The sequence below is a fragment of the Kogia breviceps genome, chromosome 5 (genome assembly GCF_026419965.1).
Source record: "Kogia breviceps isolate mKogBre1 chromosome 5, mKogBre1 haplotype 1, whole genome shotgun sequence".
NCBI lineage: Eukaryota > Metazoa > Chordata > Mammalia > Artiodactyla > Physeteridae > Kogia > Kogia breviceps.
This window is the reverse complement of record NC_081314.1, coordinates 33,793,548-33,819,240: the sequence shown is the minus strand read 5'-3', so window position 1 is coordinate 33,819,240 and position 25,693 is coordinate 33,793,548. Positions and strand designations below refer to the sequence as shown.

At 38.7% G+C, this 25,693-nt stretch overlaps 1 protein-coding gene across 2 annotated transcripts in view; it reads right to left on the bottom strand.

Moving 5' to 3' along the window:
* The window catches only part of RAB5A (RAB5A, member RAS oncogene family), a 32,110-nt gene extending 6,417 nt beyond the window's left edge, over positions 1-25,693 (bottom strand). The window contains exons 1-4 of one of the 2 annotated variants that reach the window (XM_059064165.2): positions 25,227-25,693; positions 21,922-22,175; positions 555-706; positions 123-245 (exon numbers count right to left, since the gene is read on the bottom strand). In XM_059064165.2, the coding sequence (XP_058920148.1) occupies positions 123-245; positions 555-706; positions 21,922-22,084 (438 nt within the window). In that variant the 5' untranslated portion in view covers positions 22,085-22,175; positions 25,227-25,693. The remainder of the gene's footprint in view (positions 1-122; positions 246-554; positions 707-21,921; positions 22,176-25,226) is intronic. The other variant, XM_059064166.2, reaches the window with a different exon arrangement.

The window sequence follows — 25,693 nt, the reverse complement described above, 5'->3', positions numbered from 1 at the left end:
CATAGTACACATCTGTCTAAAAATTTTCTATCATTTGCATCGTTTTAAAATTGTAACTGTAATTCAAGTGTGGGTACAGAAGAAAAATATGTGCCTCCAAGTGAAAGTTAAATTCAACATACCTGGAAATCGACAGCTCTTTTATTTGCGAGGTCAGCCTTGTTTCCTGACAAAGCTATAACAATGTTAGGGCTGGCCTGCCTCTGAAGCTCTTTAACCCAGTTTTTGGCTCTGGCAAAGGACTCCTGGGAAACAAAGAAACAGCTATTCGGCACAGGCTCAAAGAATGGCTAGGGAGTGTGTCTGTGAGGCGAGGCTTTAAAGACTGTCTAGTGTGACTCCTGGAAAGCAATTCTTAGCACTACTGTAGTAGCTGAGACAATTGCATCTTATTTTTTAAAATCAGCTTCTCTATTTCATAAAAGCTTCGGCAGAAATGTCATGCTTGGCTAACAAAAAAAGATTAAGAAAAAAAATCTTCTCTATAATTGATATTCTGAATACCAAAAATGGATATTCAAACAAGTTTCTTTGTAGAATGCATTTCTACTTACCTCGTTTGTGACATCATATACAACTATGGCTGCTTGTGCTCCTCTGTAGTACATTGGTGCTAGGCTATGGTATCGTTCTTGACCAGCTGTGTCCCATATTTCAAACTTTACTGTTGTGTCATCAAGACACACTGTTTGGGTTAGAAAAGCAGCTGAAAGAAGAAAATGTCTGCAATAAGTTTATCATTTTCCTACTAATATTTTAATACTACAGAAAACACCTAGAAACCTGATATACTGCATACCCACAGTTAATAGTGGCTTTAAATACCTGTAAGATCTATACTTCAAAGCTAGATAAATATATGCTTATATATAAAACCTTCATAGTAAAATCACAGCTTGAAACTGTTCCTACATTCTTAAAAAGTGTGTTGTAATATTAAATAAGTTTTTTAAAGTTCTTAAATTGTTTTACAAATTGTGTATTTAAAAACTTTAAATTGTAACATGACTTAAGAAATATATATATTGATATTCTTGAAAAAATGGGGGGAAGGTAGATCAGCATACCTATAACTACCATCTATACTGACAATAGCATACCTCTTGTTCCATTCTCCTGGGTTTAACTGGCATAATCTGGGAATTTAGTCCCAGTCCATTACCATTAAATCAATATTTTTTTTAATATTATCCCATCAAAACATCGACAATAATTTTTGTAATCGTTACTACCTCAACCTACACTTAATTTGTTTAACAGAGATTCAACATTAACTCCTAGCTTTCACTCCTTGCCTTATGGATTTTGTGATTTGTACTTTTTCCATATGTTCTTTTCTGAGATTTTAATCTTAATAAGAAAGTAGCATTTTATAATGATATTCCTCCTTTTAAAATTAAGAGACTGCTGTCATATCTTGCAAAGAATTACTGTATCATTTATCTTCTCAATTGCTTCCTGAGAACAATATGAAGTAAAATGTCTATTATAAGTATGATTCTCTTGGCTCTAAGAATAAACATCAGGAAAGACACCACATGGATACTTCTGAAAATAAGAAATTGATTTATAAGAGGTACATTATAATCAAGTGAATTGAACTTTAAAATACAACTCTTAGAGTAAGTTTTTAGATGTTGTTAGCTGCACCAAAGACCTACACACAGCCATTTTCCCCAGCATGCTGGCCAACAGTAAGCACACCTTACAGTTCCTTTCCTTCATTAACTTTGGTAGTTAAACCCTGCTGCTCTATCACTCAATATTAGTTGGTAAGCTCCTTCCTTTTTCTTTCAGCTCAAGGTGTATTCAACGCCTCTGAAACTGGCATAGAATTAAGTTATAAAGTTTTCAAAAACTCTGTCCTCCCATGCAAGAGAATTATGATCCAATCCTGTAAATTGTGGCAGTTTACGAGTGATGTCAATCTTAAGAGATTTACTAGTTTATACCAATGTGCTGAATAAACCAAGTCTAATTTGATTTACATCTCTTTTATATTAGACATAACATTTATTTTCTGTGCTATTTTTATTAGGTCAACTGACTGCTGTACTGGCTTTGGTATCCACAAACTATAATCTTCTCAATTTTGCAACCATCATGATTGGAAATTTCTTTATTTTGAGTTAATTCTATTAAGGGGTCTGTGAATTCTCACAATTGGCTAGTCATATTTAAAATATACTCCAATTCAAACTTCTTTTCCCATCCAAAATTAGCAAAAATATCCATTTTTTAAAATCCTGTATTTATGATAAAGGATACCAAGAAAGTACTATGTCACTTTTTCCCAGTCACGAAAAGTTCTCATGCATAATCAGTATTTTTAAACACTTAAAATTAAGCCCTAAGACAGAACTCCTTTTTTAACAAAAGGGGATAAAAGGTAAGGAATGGATCACAAAATATAATCCCTTTCTCAAGTACAGTTTGATGCAACTTGAAAAAAACTGGATTATAATTTGCATTCAAACTTTGTTTTCTCTGTTCCATAACCACAAAGTACACTGGTAGCAAAAAGATTCATTTACACTTCTGTAAGTCAATTCTAGGCTTAGGGAAAGAACTATTAATTATGTTGCCTTAAAGGAAATATAATCTGATTCTCAAACCAGTTAAAGATGTCACAAAAGGCTACCAATTCTTTTTTATAAAGGCACATACGAAAGTGACAAGATACAGGAAAAGAAATTCCAACCAATATATTAAAAGAATAACAGCCCATGACCACTTCTTTCAGAAATATAAAGCTATTACACCAGTAGGCTAAAAAAGAAAAATCATGCATTATTTAAATAAATTACAAAAGGGCATTTGAGTCAATATTCCTAATATACAGACAGAATTCTTCCTTAAAATTTATCAAGTGTTGGGCTTCCCTGGTGGCACAGTGGTTAAGAATCCGCCTGCCAATGCTGATACACGGGTTCTAGTCCTGGTCTGGGAAGATCCCACATGCCGCGGAGCAACTAAGTCCATGCACCACAACTACTGCGCCTGCGCTCTGGAGCCCGCGAGCCACAAGAACTGAAGCCCGCCCGCCTAGAGCCCGTGCTCCACAGCAAAAGAAGCCACCGCAATGAGAAGCCTGAGCATTGCAACGAAGAGTAGCCCCCACTCGCCGCAACTAGAGAAAGCCCACGTGCAGCAACGAAGACCCAACACAGCCAAAAATAATAAATAAATAAACTTTTTTAAAAAGTATCAAATGTCTATTCCATCGTTAAGCCTGAAACCTGCATTTTGCACAAAGCTCTTAGGCAATCTCTCTAAACCTAGAAACCAGAAGAGAATGTCCACCATCACGATTATGTAATATCACTTCAGGTATCCTTATAATAATTAAAGTAATAAATTATTGGAAAGACATTATTTGGAAGAGGCAAGAAGACTGAAATGAAAATCCAAAGGCGTCAGCTAAAATAAAGCAGATAGTAAATTCTTTAAATTGGCTGTAACAGATGAAAGGAACAGCCTTACAATACACAGGCAGTGACCAGATTTCGGTGTTATGCTGGGAGGAGACTGGATCCCTATCAAATTAACAAAGAACAAGAACAATCAATTCACTCAACTCCTCTCAGAAGCCATCCTTCATCACACCCTTTTAAGCAGGTCCTACCTTTGTGCTCCCAGAGTTCCCTATGCAAGAACATGTTTCACACTTTATAATCACTGGTTTACATTATCTTCTCCTAGACTGGGAAGTTCCTTGAGAAATTAGTTATTCTTGTCCATATTCAATATCTAAAATAAATCTCAGGTCATATAAATGTCCAAAAAGTTTGCTTAAGTCCATGAAAGATATGTACAACTATTTGGGGGCTATTTTGACTAGATACAGTTCCCAGACGGGAAAAAATAGGTATTTCAAAAGCCCTCTCTCTACTCATTATGTAACAAACACAATCTCAAAGTACCAACAAGATCTTTTTACCTGGGTAACACCATACTGTTAACGTGATATGATAAAAAGAGCATAATTGCGGGGGAGGAGAAAAAAGACCAATATTAGAGGCCAGTGGAATGAGTTTTAGGGTACAATCAAAAATACATTAGAACTACTTAAAAGTGCTATAGTGCCAGAAGGGCAGAAATATTATGGGAATAGGATAACCCAGTATAAACATTATATACCACAAAGACCATCAAGATTTCCCAAAGTTCTCAAGTTTTCAAATACTACCAAAGTATTTAACTTCCCCCATAAAAGTCAGTGAAGTACAGCTGACATCTTCAAATCCTCAGTGCTTCTAAAAGTACATTACTAGTCATTTACAAAGTTGTAAAAATAAATTATAGCACTCAAAATATAAACTACTACATAAAGACTGTAGCAACATTAACACCACCAACTTACCTGATTCTGCAAAACCACTTTAATTTATCCAAAATGTCTATTTTCTGGCTAAGAACCATCACTTTCTTAGACCTCTTCATTTTCTCTTCACTTCCATCACCAGCACTAGCAGTTGGTTTTCTTTTCGGGCCCATATTTCACAAAGAAACAGCTTTTATCACTTCGAGAGTTACTGTGTACGCGACGACAAGTAAAGAAAAACAAAGCTGCGTTGAGATGCAGGTGCTGGCCTGTCTAATAGGCTCCCTCTTTGGGCTTCCACGATCAGTTCCTATTTGCAAGCTTGGCAACAAGTAACACTTCAGTCTCAGCAAAACTACAAATTACTGAATGACAGACCTTGGGGTCAGCTGAGAGTTGGTGAAACTGTAAATGTTAAACCTGCAAATACCAAAGGCCTATAATGTGTAAGACCTTGATAAACAGTAAGCAAGGAGGAGACACTGCAATACACTGGGCAAGGGAAAGAACATCCAAAATCAACAGCATTAACCAAAGGTTAACAACTCATAAAAAAAAGTTTAAACTAACACCTAAAATGATTCTACATGAACTAAACAGAAGGGCAAAAAAGGAAAAACCAAGGAACCAATATCACTCCAACCCTCAACTTATTATTTTATCAAAATTTGATAGGAAAGAATTACTTTACTAGAAGTGACCAAAAATCCTATACGACTATCAGGTTTGATTATATAAAAATTAAAGACTTCAGGTTTGTAAAATATGTATCATACACTCAAAACACAGGGACAAACCCATTTAGAAAAATTTCCATAGTGGATGTTATGAGATTAATTTTTAATATGTAGAAAGCGCATATAAATCTTAAGATAACTCCAAAAGCATCAAAGATAAATGTGTAAGAAAATCCACAAAAGGCATGTAACACAGAAAAAAAATCAACACCGCTAGTAATCAATGAAATCATCCTCACAGCAAAAATAGTTAAGTATTATCCCTTAACTTAGCAAAATTAAAAAATGAAAATAAAAGAGTGTAGCAAAAACTCATGCTCTGCTGGAGATACTGTATAACTCTTTTGAAATAATTTTGCCAACATGTGGCAAAACCATGAAAACTCTATTTGTTAACCTAATATCTCATGGAATCTCTAAACGATGATATGGGAGCAGGAGCGTAGGGAGAACACACCTTTAAGTTCAAAGTATTTTTGTATTTAATAATAAGAAATAACCTAATGTATAAGTGAAAAGGCACTGATGGCTTGGTTAAGTATTAAGAAGCAACTAAATATAAAATACTAATAAAATGACCTCTTAATTGCCAAAAAGTAAAAAAAAAAAAAAAAAAAAAAAAAAAAACAAAACCAAAACACACCCCCAACCCCCCCCACATACATACATACACACACACACACATATGTATATATATATATATATATATATATATATATATATATATATATATATATATATAATTTTTTTTTCCATGACTACATTCTCCGTTACATAAAGCTTGCATGGGGGCTTCCCTGGTGGCGCAGTGGTTGAGAGTCCGCCTGCTGATGCACGGGACGCAGGTTCGTGCCCCGGTCCGGGAAGATCCCACATGCCGCGGAGCAGCTGGGCCCGTGAGCCATGGCCGCTGGGCCTGTGCGTCCGGAGCCTGTGCTCCGCAACGCGAGAGGCCCGCGTACCCGCGTACCGCAAAAAAAAAAAAAGAGCTTGCATGGAAGTGGTGGATTTGATGCCCTATTAAAATTGAAAGGATATGGTTGTTAGAGAGGGGAAGAGCCTTGTTCAACATCCCAGATGCTGAACAGGGGCTTGTGATCATAATATCCAAGTTAGAGGTTGTTTGGAAGTGATGTGTAGGGGAAGCAAAGGTTTTTAGAGCCAAGTAATTCAATGGTTGAGTTCAATGGATCTGGATCAAACTTCAGGGAGAAAAATGGCAGAAACTGGACAACTGGCATCAAGAACAAGGTATCAAAGTTATCTGTGAAGGTAGAAACTGGTTTGCTGGGAAAATGAGTATCAGCAGTATTATAATACGATATAATGAATTTTATCAGACAGATGAGCACTGACTTCAGATGATAAAATCGTACACAGACAAGGATATATGGATGGTCTATAGCAGTGGTCCCCAACCATTTTGGCTCCGAGGACCAGTTTCATGGAAGACCATTTTTCCACGGTTTGGGGGAGATGGGTTCAGGAGGTAATGAGAGCCATGGGGAAAGACGGGGAGCAGCAGATGAAGCTTCGCTTGCTTGCCCACCACTCACCTCCTGCTGTGCGGCTCGGTTCCTAACAGGTCACGGACCATTACCGGTTCACGGCCCGGGGGTTGGGGACCCCTGGTCTATGGGACTTCCCTGGTGGTGCAGTGGCTAGAATCCACCTTACATGCAGGGTAGGTGGGTTCGATCCTTGGTAAGGGAACTAAGATCCCACATACTGCAGGGGAACGAAGCCCGTGCCACAACTACTGAGCTCACACACCTCAACAAGAGAGCACATGTGCCGCAAACTACAGGGCTCACGTGTTCTGGAACCCGTGTGCTGCAGCTAGAGAGAAGCCCATATGCCACAGTGAAGAGCCTGTGCGCCGCAATGAAAGATCCTGCATGCCGCAACTAAGACCCAAAGCAGCCAAGAATAAATAAAGTAAATGATAAATCTTTTAAAAAAGAATAAATGGATGGTCTAAAAGCCAACAACAGCCAAAATAAAAGCTGAGGCCATTTTTTATTTTCAACTGTATATGTGTATAGAAGAGAGTACCCAGCAGACCATGGCAGCAAAGAAGATGAAGACCACGTATTCTTGGAAGAGTTGCAGTTCAACTAACACAAGGAGGAAGGTAAGAAAGGGGATAAAAATAGATTGGGGCAGAAAGGAAAGCGTACACAGTGATTAAGCCCAAACAGAAATTTAATATAGAGATCATATATAAAGATGGCCATACAGATGGCCAAGAAGAACATGAAAAGCTGCTCAACATCACTAATTATTAGAGAAATGCAAATCAAAACTACAATGAGGTATCACCTCACACCAGTTAGAATGGGCACCATCAGAAAATCTACAAACAACAAATGCTGGAGAGGGTGTGGAGAAAAGGGAACCTTCTTGCACTGTTGGTGAGAATGTGAACTGATACAGCCACTAGGAGAACAGTATGGAGGTTCCTTAAAAAACTAAAAATAGAACTACCATATGACCCAGCACTGCCACTACTGGGCATATACCCTGAGAAAACCATAATTCAAAATGAGACACGTACCACAATGTTCATTGAAGCACTATTTACAATAGCTAGGACAAGGAAGTAACCTACGTGTCTATCAGCAGATGAATGGATAAAGAAGATGTGGCACATATATACAGTGGAACATAACTCAGCCATAAAATGAAATGAAATTGAGTTATTTGTAGTGAGGTAGATAGAACCTAGGGGCAGGATGGGAATAAAGATGCAGACCTACTAGAGAATGGACTTGAGAACACGGGGAGGGGAAAGGGTAAGCTGGGACAAAGTGAGAGTGGCATGTACATATATACACTACCAACGTGAAACCGATAGCTAGTGGGAAGCAGCTGTATAGCATAGGGAGATCAGCTCAGTGCTTTGTGACCACCTAGACGGGTGGGATAGGGAGGGTGGGAGGGAGGGAGACGGAAGTGGGAAGAGATATGGGGATATATGTATATGTATAGCTGTTATAAAGCAGAAACTAACACACCATTGTCAAGCAATTGTACTCCAATAAAGATATATTTTTTTAAAAAAAGACACATGTGCCCCAATGTTCATTGCAGCACTATTTACAATAGCCAGGTCATGGAAGCAACCTAAATGCCCACTGACAGATGAATGGATAAAGATGTTGTACATATATACAATGGAATATTACTCAGCCATAAAAAGGGACGAAATTGGGTCATTTGTAGAGACGTGGATAGATCTAGAGACTGTCATACAGAGTGAAGTAAGTCAGAAAGAGAAAAACAAATATCGTATAGTGGAGCCTAGAAAAATGGTACAGATGAACTGGTTTGCAGGGCAGAAATAGAAACACAGATGCAGAGAACAAACGTATGGACAACAAGGAGGGAAAGTGGTGCAGGGGGTCATGGTGGTATAATGACTTGGGAGATTGGGACTGACATATATACACTAATATGTATAAAATGGATAACTAATAAGAACCTGCTCTATAAAAAAATAAAATAAAATTCAAAAATAAATAAATATGGTATAAACTAATCAACCAAAAAAATAAAAATAAAAAGATGGCTATATTCCCAAAGTAAATCCAACTTATGAGATGATCTATATAAATACTCAAAATATTGAACTCATTCTTAAAGACCAATAAGCATATGATAAGGATTGATATCCAGAATATACACAAGACTCCTACAACTTACCAACACAAAAACCCAAACTATCTAATTAAAAAAATGGACAAAGGGGGCTTCCCTGGTGGCGCAGTGGTTGAGAATCCGCCTGCCGATGCAGGGGACACGGGTTCGTGCCCCAGTCCGGGAAGATCCCACATGCTGCGGGGCAGCTGGGCCCGTGAGCCATGGCCGCTGAGCCTGTGCGTCTGGAGCCTGTGCTCCGCAACGAGAGAGGCCACAGTGGTGGAAGGCCCGCGTACCACCAAAAAAAAAAAAAAAAAACAAAACAAACAAACAAACAAAACAAAACAAAACAACAACAAAAAAAACAAAACAAAAAAATGGACAAAGGACTTTAATAAACATTTCTCCAAAGATAAATGGCTGGGAATTCCCTGGTTGTCCAGTGGTTAAGACTTGGCACTTTAACTGCTGGGGCCCAGGTTCGATCCCTGGTCAGGGAACTAAGATCTCACAAGCCGTGCAGCATGGCCAAAAAAACAAAACAAAACAAAACACACACACACACACACACACACACACACACACACACACACACACACACACACACGGCCAAGAAACACATGAAACGATGCTCAACATCACTAATTAATAGGAAAATGCAAATCAATACCACAATGAGATACCACTTCACACCCATTAGAATAGCTATTATCAAAACAGAAAACAAGAGTTCCCAGGATATGGAGAAACTGAAACCCTTGTGCACTGATGGTGGGAATGTAAAATAGTGCAGCCATTGTGGAAAACAGTATAGAAATTCTTCAAAAATGCTAAACACAGAATTTCCATATGATCCAACAATTCCACTTCCAGATATATGTCCAAAAGATGTGAAAGATATTTGTACAACGTTCACAGCAGCATTATTCACAACAGCCAAAAGGTGGAAGAGACCTAGGAGTCCATCAAAGGATAAAAGAATAAGCAAAATGTTGTATATACATAAAATGGAATATTATTCTGCCTTAAAAAGGAAGAAAATTTTGACATGTTTACAAGATGGATGAATCTTGATGACACGCTAAGTGAAAAAAGCCAGTCATAAAAGGACAGTATCATATAATTTCTCTTATATGAGTGAGGTTCCTAGAGTAGTCAAATTCAGAGACAGAAAGTAGGATGGTATTTGCCACAGGTGGGTGGTGGAGTGGGGAAATAGGGAGTTATTGTTTAGCGGATAGGGTTTCAGTTGGGCAAGATAAAAAAGTTCTGAAGATGGACATCATGTTTGTACAACAATGTGAATACACCTAATGCCATAAAACTGCACACTTAAAATGGTTAAAACTGTAAAATTTTTATCATGCATATTTTACCACAACAAAAATCATTCAAGCAACATCTAAAGATAATTGTTGCCAAATGAATGCAATCTTGGAAAATATTAATGATACATAGGGAAGTCTGCATGAAGTCATGCAAAATGAGGATCAATTTTTCTCCAACATTATCTAGGAGGAAGATATACTTTTTAAAAGACTAATTCATGCAATTTTTTTCAGAAATAATATAGGAGTAACAGGTCAATGTGTTTTTCTTTTACTATCATAGCTTGACAATTACTCTTAAAGGACACCCAACTCTTCTAAGGGAATCTACTAGCCAGGACATAAGCTAGTCACAGGTCACTAGCTGAACATTATCATACTAATATTTCTGAGAGTACATTAATGTACACTGTTTTAAAATTAGTCGTAGGAGTTTGAACTTGGTTAGTATTAAGTTAGTACCCCAAACACCCAATCACCCTAGAATGAACTGATAAAACCAATATTTGAACCTTCAAGGCTGAGAATCTGTGGTTACCACACCAAGGGCGCAATCCTTAAAGTCTTTACTCACCTAATTGGTTTTATATAACAATCATGTTCCAAATACTAAATTGGGAAGCAGAATGAAGTCACATGTCACAAAGAGGAAAGGTGAAGAAAGGGGAGAAAGGGGAGAGGTTGTTACAAGCTATTAGCTAGTATCAGACAAATGCTCCCCAACAAACATCAAGAGAAAAAGTTAATGAAATTAACTCAGCTTTAAGGGATATATGCCCATGAAAGACATTTAACAGATACTTTGTTGAATAGTTTAAACAGTACCTGTGCAAGCAAAGATGACTTCTGGTTCTGCATATAAGGAACTTAGAAGTCGCCCGCCACTCCATCCTGACAAATGAAAAGCTAAATAAACTGAAAAATCAACAGTTGTTCTTAGATCTGAAAAAGAAGTGAGGTCACAGGGCAATCTGTTGTCCCCCAAATTGGAGAGACAAGCCAGGTGGATACAGTAAACTGCAACATGTAAGAGCAGAAACCTGAGGAAACCAGTGCTGTTGTAGGAAACTGTAATTGACAAATTGCTGGAAGTTAGGTATGGACAAATCTGAGTTAAAAACTCTAGAGGATGGGCTTCCCTGGTGGCGCAGTGGTTGAGAATCTGCCTGCCGATGTAGGGGACACGGGTTCGTGCCCCGGTCTGGGAAGATCCCACATGCCGCAGAGCGGCTGGGCCCGTGAGCCATGGCCGCTGAGCCTGCGCGTCCGGAGCCTGTGCTCCGCATCGGGAGAGGCCACAGCAGTGAGAGGCCCGCGTACCACACAAAAAAACAAACAAACAAAAACTCCAGGGGAACCAACCAGCCATGGGGGAGGAGGGGGGCACCACACTTTTGTGAGTTTTACATCCAGGAACTTGATCAGGTTCTCACAGTACATATCAGAGAAAAATCCCTGCCTGCTTCTGGCAAGGTAAGAGGAAAAGGAACCATTTTGAAATAAACCAGACTACCATATTCTTAACAAAGCCTGTCCCCATGAGAAACTAGTTAATCTGAGAATAACCTGTTGGAGTATTATCAGACTCTTAACTGACTTGGGGGAAGAAATATCCAACTCAAGCCAGTTCTATCCTTCCATGTGGGAGAAGGGAAATCTCTAATTCCAGCCCATTCTAGCCATCCTGTCTCATCCAAGGGGGGGAGAAAAAAAACTGATGACCACTTGTGAAGTTCACTGTTTAGACAAACAGGCTCACTAAAAGACAGACCTAATCACAGAACTATAGTATGGTTCCCCCCCCACCACACACACCTCTTTACTGCACTACTAAGGCCCTATTTATGGCACTTGCTTTTACCCACTATATCATATCCAGCTAGCAAGAAAAATCACAGGGCATACTAAAAGGTAAAACACAGTTAGAAGAGACAGAGCAAGCATCAAAACCTGGAACAGCAGAGATGCTGGAATTACCAAACTGGGAATTTAAAACAACTAGGTTAATGTGCTAAGGACCCTAATGGTAAAGACAGAATACAAGAATAGATGGACAATGTCAGCAGAGAAATGGAAATCTTAAGAACATGCCAAAATTGCCAGATGTCAGAAACACCATAAGAGAAATAAAGAATGCCTTTGATGGGCTTATTAGATGACTGGACATGGCTGAGGAAAGAACCTCAGACCTTGAGGTCTATTAACAGTAACCTCCAAAACTGAAATAAAAAGAGAATAAACACTGAAAAACACTGAACAGAATATCCAAGGACTATGGGACAACTACAAAAGGTGTACTATATTCATAACGGGAATACCAGAAGGAGGAGAAAGTAATAGAATATGTGAAGCAATAAAGACTGAGAATTTCCCCAAAATAATGTCAGACACCAAATTACAGATCCAGGAAGCTGAGAGAACACCAAGAAAGAGAAATGCTGAAAATTCTACACCCAGGCATATAATTTTCAAACTAAAGAAAATCAAAGATAATGTGCAAGGATTGTGCCCTGGCTATTTTGCAAAGGAGGCCTCTTTCCCCCTTCTCCTCAGTGATATCCCTTCTCCATTTGGTTTAAGAACCTAGCACTTAATACTTTCCAAGTCTCAAGGAAATCTACCAGACTTTAAAAAAATTACTGGCCTTGAAAGTGACTCTTTTAATGCTTAGCAATAAGCCTATCCACTAAGTGAGCTTAAAATAAAAGTTCTGATATCTGAGTATTTTACAATATAAGACTGGAAAAGGGCAAGCTAAAGAAGGCAGAAGAGACAGAGAAGACTAAGCCCCAGAGTTAACAATTACAGGGAACCTGTAATCCCAGAATATAACTATCTATGCCAAGCAAGGCCCAAAGAAATTGCAAGTATCTATCTTTCAGGGAAGAAAACAGTGATGAAGAGACTGGAATCCCTTTGATTCCATAATCATTAAATAAAATTACTTTGGTTCAGTAACCACATCTAGAAATTGATCCTATAGAAATAAGTCCAGAGGAGAAAAAATTCCAAGAATACATCCACTATTAGACGATTACCTAAAACAGCAAACAAAAATGCAAACATTAAATGTCTAACAATAAGGGTATGGTTAAAAAATAGGAGACTGCCAGTTACTACAATTAGTATGAATACAATATAATACAGATATTGAGTATTATCATTAATAAATGAAACAATAGTATGACTATTATAAATGATTCTATATAAAAATATCATGAAGTTTTAAATAGTTCACAGAGAATGGAAACATAATGGGCTCTAAAAATATGAAAAGATGCTTGACCTCGCCCCTATTACGGGAAAAATATACATTAAAAAATGCAGAGATCAATGTACATAAGCATGGCAAAGATCTGTAAGTATGACACTACCTTGAGTTCGTAAAATAGGGTAACAGGCATTCTGTGCATTGCTGGTTGGAGGGCAGTGTGGAAAAATGTATCAGAATTACAAAAGTATATAACCTAAGACACAGCATTCAACTTCGAGGAATTTATGTTACAGAAATACTTGGAATATGTGAGAAATGACTATGAATTAAATTATTCAACGCAGCACTGTTATCGCCCCAAAATATAAAACAATGTTCAAATCTGAAACTAGAACTGATAAAGCATATTGATTATGATCCATTCAAAGGAATGCTGATACAGCCAAGAAAAATGAGGATGCTCTTCATAAAATGATATGAAAAATCAGATTGTATTTTCCTAGATGGCCAGCAGATTTCACACACATTCTTGTTACAACAAGACATTGACATTCTTTCCTCAAATCTGTACAAGCCTGTGATATGAACATAATTGACTCTATGTGAACTTCTGGGGGGTAGGTCATAAAAAGCTACCGAGCCTTTGCCTGGTATTTTGGGGATATTCATGTTTGAACCCAGCCATCATGCTGTGAGGAAACCCAAACCAGGTGGCAAGGCCACATGCAGGTGTTTTGGCTGACAGCCCAAGCTGAGGTCCCAATAGCCGAAATGAGCTGCCAGATGTGTTGAGATGATTCTAGCCCCAGCACCGACTGCCATCCATGACATCAGAAAATCACCTAAGCCCACTCAATCCCCAGAAACAAAGGAGATAATAATTGTTTTAAATGACTAAGCTTTAGGTTCATTTGTTTCTGAGCAGTAGATAACTGGGACTGTATTAAAGTGAAAAATAAAAAGTATACTACAATAGGTCTGGTATGTTTCAAATTGCATAAAAAGGAGAAAATACACAGATTTAAATATAATAGTAACTTTGCAAGGACAAAGTAACACTACCTCTGGGAAAAAGAACTAAGTGGGTAGAAGATAGGAGGGAGACTTTTCGATGTCAACCATTTGAGATTTGACATATAAGAACAAATCAATGAAATAATAAAAATGTGATACATGTGGATGGCATAAAAATGAACACAGTGTTGCTCACTTTGGAACATGAGTGATCTGAATTTTTATTTAAAAATACTTTCACATTACTTTCCTTATATCAATAAATCGATATATTCCTTATATCAATAAATCAATATATAAGGGGCTCTGTACCTGCCAAGTACCACACATTTTATAACAGAATGCTTATGTCATACATATCCTGACCCTAAACTTTATCAATTCCAGAATACAGGTGACAATGAAGAAAGATCTGTCTTTAATCCCAGCTGTCACTTAGTTGCAAAACCTCAAGCAAATCACTTTTGTTGCCTCAGTTTCCTCATCTATAAGATTAGTATTTCCTCATATAGCTATGGTAAGGTCCAGATGACACTGTGAAAATGCCGTATAAGTTCTATGACTGCATCATATGACATGTAACTAACTTAAAAATTACCTTACAAGCTACACTAAAATTACCCTGTATTTCCTTGAAGTCATTTTTCTAAAATTTACAAATTACTTATGAATACAATAGATGAGAAAGTTAGGATTGTCTAAGTTCAAGTTCAAGCTCTCTAATATTAAAGTACCCTATGTGTCCAAGATACATTCACGTTACACCTCAAATAGAATTGATATCAACTAAGTGGAACCCATCTTGGCTCTCATTCTATGTGAGGATAAATAACTTTTTAAAAAAAATTTCTTGGCCATGCTACATGGCATGTGGGATCTTAATTCCCCAACTGGGGATTGAACCCACACCCCCGGCAGTGGAAGGAGTACTAACCACTGAACAACTGAAGTCCCTAAATAACTATTTTTTTAAACTGAGAAACACTGAAGGTGTCTGATAATTAAGAGTGACTACAGTCCCATATCATCACGGTATCTCTTCCTTTTTGAATCCAAAGAGTGCCTGCTATCTTCAGCTTTGCAAACAGGCTAAAAAACCACGAATGACTGGTTACTCATCCTGCTGTTTCCCTTCCTCATCTATATTACCTGGAAAAGAGGGTGAATCTTGTTCACCAGCACTTCCCTCAAATACTGTTTTGCAACACTTGTAAAAATACTAAGGATTATTTCTTATTTTCAAAATCCAATGTGACCTCACTCTCATCTTGAGGAATTTAGTAATTTGGTAGTTGCAGTTCATGTTTACATCAAAATAGCCAATGATCAAAAATCAAAAGCCTCTGGAATTACTCCTCTTGCCTTTCTCACTCTAATACATCCCTATTTGCCACCAAGAGGCCTGGTAACAAAAGGCTCTAAATGATAACTCCAAATGATGAATTAATTCAGCATGCATCGTAAGGAAGACTTTATATAAGTAACCTCAGATTACTATGGTGTAAGACCCAAAAGGGGGAAAGGTTAACTGTGATTTCTAATATTTAGCACAGTGCTAGGAGCTTGGTAAATTTGTTGAGTAAATTAATTTCAGAACAGCTTGATAATCTTATTTCCCAGTCATAACAGAATAAAAGCAACAAATTAGTGAATCAACAGAGGTAGTTCACCACAGTTAGAGCTAATTGGCAAAATCATTCTACCAAACAGCTCTGAACACTTCAGCAACACCAGAGGGCATCGATGAATTAAGAAAGACAGGGCAAAAACAGACATTCATGATCCCAAACTGTGAAATAAATTTTAAAAGGAGGAAAAGGTTTAACTATATTGATTGCATTGTTTAATGTGGAGGAGAGTACACACTTTAAAGAAAGTCTGCCCTAGGGCTTCCCTGGTGGCACGGTGGTTGAGAGTCCACCTGCCGATGCAGGATGCAGGGGACATGGGTTCGTGCCCCTGTCCGGGAAGATCCCACATACCGCGGAGCGGCTGGGCCCGTGAGCCATGGCCTCTGAGCCTGTGCGTCCAGAGCCTGTGCTCTGCAATGGGAGAGGCCACAACAGTGAAAGGCCCACATACGGCAAAGTCTGCCCTAAATGAATCCTTATTTAGCTCACTCTTCTCATTTTATAAATGTGTAAAACAGTGCTGTTTGTAAAAGGAAGCCAGGATTGAAGTTAAGCTTTTTGGCTCCTAATTCACAGCAATGCTTCAGCAGCCACATATGATAACATTTTAAACTGGAACACTGGGGAATAACTGATGTTAAGACTATTAAAATTTTTTAGGTCAGAATTGGTACAAACATATAAGATACCAAATCTTTACCAATTTCTCCTAGTAATACAACCTATCTCAAATACTGAATATGTACTTTCTAGAAGGAAATATTATTATGCATAAAGGTAATATTCTTTCACTTAGAACCAAAAGATGAACTCCCACAAATTTTAACTCTCACTGCAACAGAAAGAATAATGAATATTTCAAAAACCATTTTTCTCATGAATTGAAAACTATATGCTGGTGGTTTGTCCCTAGGTCTTCTATCCTTTCTCAAAGTACTTTTAAGTGAAAACAATATGCAGATGCAAAAAGACAAAGGAAGTAATAAACAAATGCACAGATTACAATTACACAAACAAGTCTTTCTTACAGCTAACAAGTGAAGGGTAACAGTAGAAAGCTTACTACTACAGGAAAAACGTGAGTTATTCAGATTTAAATTTTCTAGCTGCTTTTATTTCTCAGTTTAGGAAGCAACTTTAATATCTACATACATATCGGGGCTTCCCCGGTGGCGCAGTGGTTGAGAGTCCACCTGCCAATGCGGGGGACACGGGTTCGTGCCCCGGTCTGGGAAGATCCCACATGCCGCGGAGCGGCTGGGCCTGTGAGCCATGGCCGCTGAGCCTGTGCTTCACAATGGGAGAGGCCACAACAGTGAGAGGCCCGCGTACCACAAAAACAAACAAACAAACAAACATACATGTCGTATTCTATCTAACTGTGTAATTTCTCTCTCTGAGAAAACTTCCAAAATATCTTAGTTGATATGGGGAGCAGGCATTTAATGTAACATACATAAATAACTGCTTTTTTGGAAAATCAACAAATGGTGGGGGGATTAATCAAGAATCTACCACACAGAATTTAAAGAAACTTAGTTGTATATGCTCATGCTATTTACTTGAAGGAATCTGCAAAAACTCCATTTTTGGAAAGGCTCAAATTTAGGAAGTACCTGCTCATAAAGTTTTTTACATCTTATTTGTTCCTATAACTTTTAATAAGAAACTTTATCTTCCAAAAGGAGAAAATCTGGACATAAAATTCTTTAACACTGTCAAATCCTAAATTGAATGCTCTGCACTAGGTGGAAAAGTCACGGTTCTAAAATAATGTCATGTCATGACAATACAACAAAAATATCAACAGTGATAAAAATGACTCAGCAAAAAGTAATGGTGGTGATTGATGGTAATGGTAATAGCTAATATTTAATAAGCATTTTACTCCATGCTAGGCATTGTGCCAAGAAATGTATATGCACTTTCACTTAATCCTTACCAAAAACCTCTCAAGTAAGGTACTATTATTTCCATTTCATATAAGACGCAAATAAAGCTGGGTATGACTTGCCTCAGATGATACGTGGTATGTGCTAGAGCTAGAATTTTAAATCAAACAATGTGGATATAGAGCCGCCCGCCACCCCTTTCTTAACCACAACGCTCGACTCTTAAGAAGGTCCTGGTCATAAATTGATAAGGTAAGGTAAAACACTGTTAATAATAACTTTGAAACCAACCTTGTTTTTCTTAATTTTAATAATTTTTCCCCCAGATGTTTTTGAATCTGAATAGAAAAACAAGTCCTGGTAGCCCCTTAGAAGAAACTGGACGGATGTTAAACATAGAATAAACTTTGTTCTTCCAGTAAAAACAACCCTGAAATAATTATTTTAGACACTCTTAGGGTTAATAATTGCTGAAAATAGTTTTAAAAAGAAGGCACTTATTTAATTTCATGTATAACCAGTTCTAGATTGTTTGTGGCAATAAAAGGGAGCAGCATCAGTACAGATAACTGAAAACTATGGATATTCTAACTCCCGTAAGTAAAGACAAGGCAGGGTATCCTTGATGGAACAGAGAAGGAGCCATGCTCTCTTAAAGAGGCCTAGCAGGTTAACAGGAAGAGGTTCCCATACAAAGAAATAACATGTTAATATGTAATATAACCAGTACATAATACTTGTAATTCTCAAACTGGAGGAGTTAGATGAACAGTAAGTTTTAAAAAAATCCTACAGTTAAAAAAAAAAGAAAAGCAATTATTCCATTTGTGGGAGAACTTTAATATGTAGTGTAAATGTAATACTGGCTCCTCAGAACACAGAAAGAGGGGTTCTCAAACTTTAACATGTATTAGAATCACATGGAAGACTTGTTAAAACTTAAGATAAATCTTTAGGTGTTCAAGGTGTTAAATGAAAGATGGCCAGTCCAAATATCCAACAAGTATTTACTGAAGAGCTATGCACCTCCAGATGAGATAGCAAGAAGGATGACAACCCTCTGAGCCTAATGCTCCCTGCTAACCTTATGGGCTAGTCTTAGACAAACAATGGGAACATAAATGTCATGCAGACTTTAAACCCCTACAAATAAGCTAGAACTCCCCAAAGCGCTAAACCCACCACCTAACTAACCTATCTCATTACGAGTCCTATAGAGCCAAGGGGCAGGGGTGTGGGGTATTGTGAGACAACATGGATTCTTAAATCAAGCTATCATGTTTAAGAAGAAGCACAAAAACTAAAGAAACCTTGATTTTCTTGATGAATATAAGGTTCTAGAATACACAAATTCAAGAGTGCAGTATATGATTTCCACCTTACAACACAACCAGAGATGAAAATTTTAAGTGAGCTCTTCAGACCTCAGCTAATATTATTAAACATGAACAGTTAAGTAAAAAATAAAGAACAGGGCTTCCCTGGTGGAACAGTGGTTGAGAATCTGCCTGCCAATGCAGGGGACACAGGTTCAAGCCCTGGTCTGGGAGGATCCCACATGCCGTGGAGCAACTGGGCCCATGAGCCACAACTACTGAGCCTGCGCTCTGCAACGAGAGGCCACGACAGTGAGAGGCCCGTGCACTGCGATGAAGAGTGGCCCCCACTCGCCACAACTAGAGAAAGCCCTCACACAGAAACAAAAGACCCAACACACACCCCCCACCAAAAAAATAAAAAAATAAAATAAAGAACAGATGAAATGTAAAACATCTGGCCAGGTTCATTTTTAGATAGCTCCTACCACACATCAGCCAAAACAAAAAGACATATTACCTACAAGTTACAGATCTTAAATAGCTCAAACCTTGAGATCCTTAAATGCTTAGATTCTACTCTAGTCCTTAAGGGTGAAGAGCTGCTGGCAAAGAGCATAAAAAAACAGTGCTCACTTTGCAGGCAAGTTAAACCAATACATCTTACACCTTAAACTTACAAAATATTATGTCAGTTTTCTCTCAAAAACAAACAAAACAACCAGGGCTCACAGCTGTAATCATAATGGCACTGTCATACCTCCTAAGGATATTAATATGTGGTCAACATAGTGGAAAGGTATCCAGCCAGTAACCATTAACATAGAAATTGGGATGTAAAGTCCTTCTAAGGTTGGTTTAAAAAGCCAGCTCAATCTGTACTCGTAGAAAATATTAAGGAAGTTTTTATGTGTTAGAATGAAAACCTTTTGACAATTTCATTAATGAAATGTAGACAATCTAATTGGTATTAAATGGAAATTATATATATATATATATATATATATACACACCAATACACACATATCAGAGGATATGTATATTTATGATGATGCACTGATAACAGGTTAAATTTATCTTTTAAATGTCCTTCCTGAGATGTCATTAGGAAAAAATACACTTCGAAGATAATTGGGAGTATCCAAAACAAAAACAAAGTTCTAGTCTTAGGCTACATTTCCCAGGAGTTAAGTTCTTTACTACAGTACTTCAGTGTTTTTGTTATTTTAATATGTACTGTGAAGGAGGGCAGGGTTAGCACACAGCAAGTCCCAAACATATCGGCCCAGGTATTTTGCCTACAATGCATATGTACTTTGGAAAATGCTGCAACTGACAATCACTTGCCAAAAAGCAGTTATAATAACTAACTTTTTGCACCAGTTTAAGGTGGGTGGACATAACCTCAAACTCTTTAAAACTCTTCCTACCATGTGGGCTAGTTAACTTTGGCCCAATTTGCTTTCTGGAGGAGGCTAAAGTTTGAGAGGTAATACTTCATTATTAAATCATACGTATATATATTTTTATATTTCATTATTAAACGGTATACACACAAACAAATGTATTAACAAAGAAACCACAAAGAACGCGTAATACACTTCATTAAAAATTTTTAAAATAACAAGATTTCTGAATCAAATAAAAGCTGCATGATATGGACTATATTTTTGATGCTCATCCATTATAAAAACCATAAAATACTAAAATGGGATCACACTGTAACATGATATACAAATGGAGTGGGTTGACAATCACTGTTATACTGCTGAGTCTATCAAATTGGAAATACCACTTATCTACTATATTTCCTATATGTAGGGAAAAGCCAGGATACTAGAATTCTGTAATTTATCTTATTGGGAGGATCTGAAACTACAAATAAAATTCTCAAGTGTACTTACTTGAGAACATATACTCAACGCATAGCATAAAGTTATGCTCCTGAAAGATGGACTCCAAGAAGTTGCTACATGCCAATGGGCATCTGCCTTACATATTTCAAAAGTATGACTTTAAAACGTATAAAATACCTGGAAAAAATATGGTACTGCTTAGTTACACACCCCTTGCAAAATACTGCTAATCTTAAAGCTGTCCACACAGTACGTAATTCAAAAGCTTCATTTGGCAGATGAAACTGACACCCAAAAAAGGCTGTTTTGCCCCGCTGCTATATACAGTTGTGTATTTCTCTGATGAGGTTCAATTACCTAATTTCTTGCCTTCTATTCACTACAATGCTCTGTTAGTTGTCTTCTCTTCGTCCTGCATCTTACCGTCCCCTTGCCTCAGTCTTACCAAAAACACTGTAAGCAGTGCTTACTCTACCTCTTTCCCCTCTCCTTCCATCTTTCTCTCCAGGTCCCATTTCCCTTTCATGTCCCTCTTCATTAATCACTCATTTTTTCTCTTCCCTCAGTTATTTAGAATTTTAATGTTAACTCTTTTACTATTTACTTTTACTATTTTCACTATTCATTCTAAAGCCAATATAATTCAGCACAAACATGTATTAAGTTGAAGAAGCTTCTAATCATTATCAAGAAAGATATCAATCAAATCTTATACTTTGGGACACTGATTCCACTCATGTCTGCATCTGTATTTTAGCTTCCATACAACCATCTTGGCGAAAACCAGTAAATCAAAATATTAAACAACATTATCTTAACAAAAATCAAGTTATAAAGCTTGAGTCTGCTGCTCAGCTCTTCACTCTGTGACCTATTTAGTACCCATCATCATACAATCAGAACAGCAAAATCTTATTTGTCAATGTATGATTCAATTAAATGAAGAAAGGATAAAAGAAAATCTTACCCCCAATGGTACTCTCTTGAAATTCATGAAATTGGCCCTTCACAAAACGAAGCACCAGGCTTGATTTGCCAACAGCAGACTCTCCCAGAAGTACTAATTTGAACTGGCATATTTTATTTCCAGTATTTGGCCCATTGGGTCTCGTTGCTCCTCGATTAGCCATGCCCAAACTTGAAAGAAGTCCCTAATTTCAGTCTCTTAAATGAACTTCCAGGATGCAAGGTGTCAATTTTTCTTTCTGGAGGTAGAGAAACCTGTAAAAAAACAAATATGAAGTAATTAAGTATACAAATCAGCAAAACAAAGCAAATCTTCTATTAATCACTTTCGTAAACTCTGCCTGTAACACATTATTGCATGACAATTATAACCTCTAATAGACACTGAATGTCATTTAGTTTAATTCACTACTTTTGTCAGTACTGTAAAGGCATGAGATTTGAGCCTAAAATCATGCTGTAATTTTCAAGGCTTTTAAAACATTTTAAAGCTAACCTTTATTAAAGACTCAATTTTGTGCCACGTGGTTTTAAGTACTTAACATAGTCACTCAACAATCCTATAAAGTTGACTATTACAATCCTTAAAAATGAGGAAAACAGGCACAGAGAGGTTAAGTAACTTGAGGTCACACAGTTACTGTGACAGAGCTTCAACAGAGCTGAGTTTCAAACCCTGGCAACCTGAGAGGTGACTCAAGTACTTAGGTTAAAACAGTTTTGAGTAAAATTAAGTTAATAAGTGGAAAGCTCTTAGAATAGATCTTAGAACATAGTAACAGTTCAATAAATGTTGGCCAATATTATTTGAAGGCTTCTGTTAAACGGTACATGTTTTTTGTTTATTTAACAGTAGTTTTGGAGCAACAAATACATTAAGTAGGTGGTGTGTCTGGTGCCTAAAAGACTTAAAACTGTTTTCTGATGTGCTCAAGTACATCAGACGTTCTCTATGTGGTGAGTGAATTAGTGTCTTATTTAGTTATACTTTTCTGTAGTTCTGGAGCTAACAAATGTGTCGTTACTTTCTATTTAACACATTTACAAAAAACTAGCCTGAAGGGCAACTTCTATGTCTTCTACTATTATCTAAGAATGCTAATTTTCAATCTCAAAGGAATTAGGGAACTTTCAAAGAACTCTTTTCCAATCTACTCACAAATCAATCATAATAGCTTTCTTCCATCTTTAATCAAAATCTGATCATGTGCTAATAACATTAAATCTGAATGATTCCCCTTCTCAAATCACTGTTCTATTTCATTTAGGTACCTAATAAGAAATTTGCCTTACCCATGAAATGAGTTTATACAAGAATCCCTCTTGACCATGAACTCATTAATAAACATATCCATGAGACCTTACATTCATGGCAATAAAATCACCTCTGCCTCTCCTAAACAGCAGCTTTGAAGAGTCCTTATCTTTTAGTAATATGTACTGAAATATTGACAAATGAAATAATAGGTCTGAGTTGCTTCCAAACAATGCAGGCGTAAATAAAACAAGATTGGCCATAAGATAACTGAAGCTAGGTGATGGGTTTATTACACTATTCTTCCTACTTCTGTACATTTAAAAAATTTTCTGTAATAAAAAAATGCTCCAACCCCACATCTACCCTCCTACCACCCCAAAACCATATCAGATTTGTGGATCTAATCCTGGCTAGCTATACCAATTTCTGCTGGAGCAAGTGCTTTCATTTCAAAGCCTCTATTTCCAGTATACCTAACTTTCATAGCTGCTGTGGGAAGTAAACAAGAGACTATATATGTAAAAAGTTTCTAATACAGTGGTCAACAGAGAGCAGGGATTGAAAATTAGCAATTAAAGTGCCCCTTTGATGAAATAATGACCAAGTACCAATAGAAAGTCAGGTAGACTGAAAATGCACCAACACACCTTCAGATAGTACACACGATAGCAACTAAAGCACTTCCCAGCTGTCTGATTACCTACAAAACAGCAAACTGAATTACTCATCAAGGACAACATGCTCCGAATTTCCACAGTCCTCCCAAAATTTCAGAGAAAATATTAGATGCCCATTAAAAACGATTATAATTTAGCTTTGTCTTTTAAGGTTTAAAGCCTTGCATTATAGTTCCCTCCAAGGATCTCCAACAAAACATAACTAAATCTAATTATAAATATACAGTTAGCATAACATTAAGGTTAAAAGTTACGTTTTGTAATAGTTGCAGTCACTACTTAAACTTTCGTTTCACAAAAGCACAAGATTTTGCATAAAGTGCATTTAAAATCTTTTGAAAACACCTGGCATTCTAGAGTTAAAGTCCTCCTGGGTGCTCTTTGATCAAAACTAACAGCAGCTTACATTTCTGGGTACTTATTTTGTGCCAAGCACCATCCTATGAATTAGGCTTAAAGCAACCCTATGAGCTCTTTCTATTATCCCCATTTTACACTAAGAATAAAGTTTCTGAGCTGTCCTGAATTACCGCAGTGGTGAAGTACCGCAGTGGTGTCCATGTGGGTTTTTTCCCTACTAGTTATGTGAAAGGCAATTGACTGGACACTTAGGCACCACTTCAGCAAAAGACAAAAACCAAATATGTGAATTATGACGTTCAGAGCTTGAAAAACTCTGAGTCTCAGGAGTGTAACCAGCTTCCAGGGAGGCGAACAACAGAGAACGTTTAAAGGGCTCTACCCACTGAGTGTGTTCAGCGACCTAGTTATGCCGAGTTGTTTAAGGCTGCAGTTCACCACCTTCCAACGATGAGACAAGGGTCCCTAGACAGCCCGGGTTCCCGAGCCGCCTCCTCCCTCCATTACCCGGCTCAGGGAGTCGGGGGGTAGGCGGAGCTCCCCAAATTCACACCTGCTGGAGCCCCCAGTTCCTCCTCCGAGAGCACCTGAGCAACTGACACCCAGCTCCGATCCCCCGAGCAGGCAGGCCCCGCCAGGCCCCTGGGCCGTCTCTCCCATCCTCCTCCCCCGAATTCGGCCTGCTTCTGGCCGGAGACCACCCCCCCAACCCCGGGCTGCCAGGACGGAGCAGGCGGAACCGCGGCCTCCGGCCCTCTCTCGCGGCGCCATCTTGAGAAGGGAACAGGGTGACACCCGTCGCTCCCTCGGCCGGTCCCCAAATCCTGGCCTCCGGAGACCCTCGAAGGATGAGTCACCAAGGCCGGCGGGTCGAGACGCCGGGTTCGGCCCATCTCCGGTCCCGGGCCCCGACGCGCGAGAGAGAAGGGCGGAGGACTCCGCGCCGGCAGGGCCCGCGGACCACCCGGGGTCCCGACCCGCTCCGCGCAGGCGGAGGGCCGGCTCGGTTACCTGAGTTCGCAGCGCGCGGGGCCCCGGCGCCGAAGCTTCCGGCTGCACGTCCCAGGCGGAGCCCGAGAGAAGGCTGAGGCAGCGGTGGCAGCGCGTCTCCTCGTCTCGCCGCTCCCCTCAGACTGGACGGTGCGGGGCTCCTGCCGCGGTGCCGCCCCCGTCGGTCTCCGTCTCCGCCTCTCGCCGCTCCGCCTTCCTCTTTGCTTTTTCCTCCTCCGCCGCCGCCGGCGCTCGAGTTCCCACTAAATCTTTCTCCTCCTCCCTCCTCCCCTCAGGCCGGCCGCCGGCTCCTTCGCTAACCAAAACACAAACACTCCAGTCCCAGCGCGGTAGCCACTTCCGCCGCCCGGCGCCGGCCTCGCCGCCACGTCGCCGCACGTCGCGGACTACGCCCCTTCGTCACTTCCGGTCGTTTCCCGTCCGCCCGTTCCATGCGCTCCACCGCCCCCTCTCAGAGTCTTAAGAGT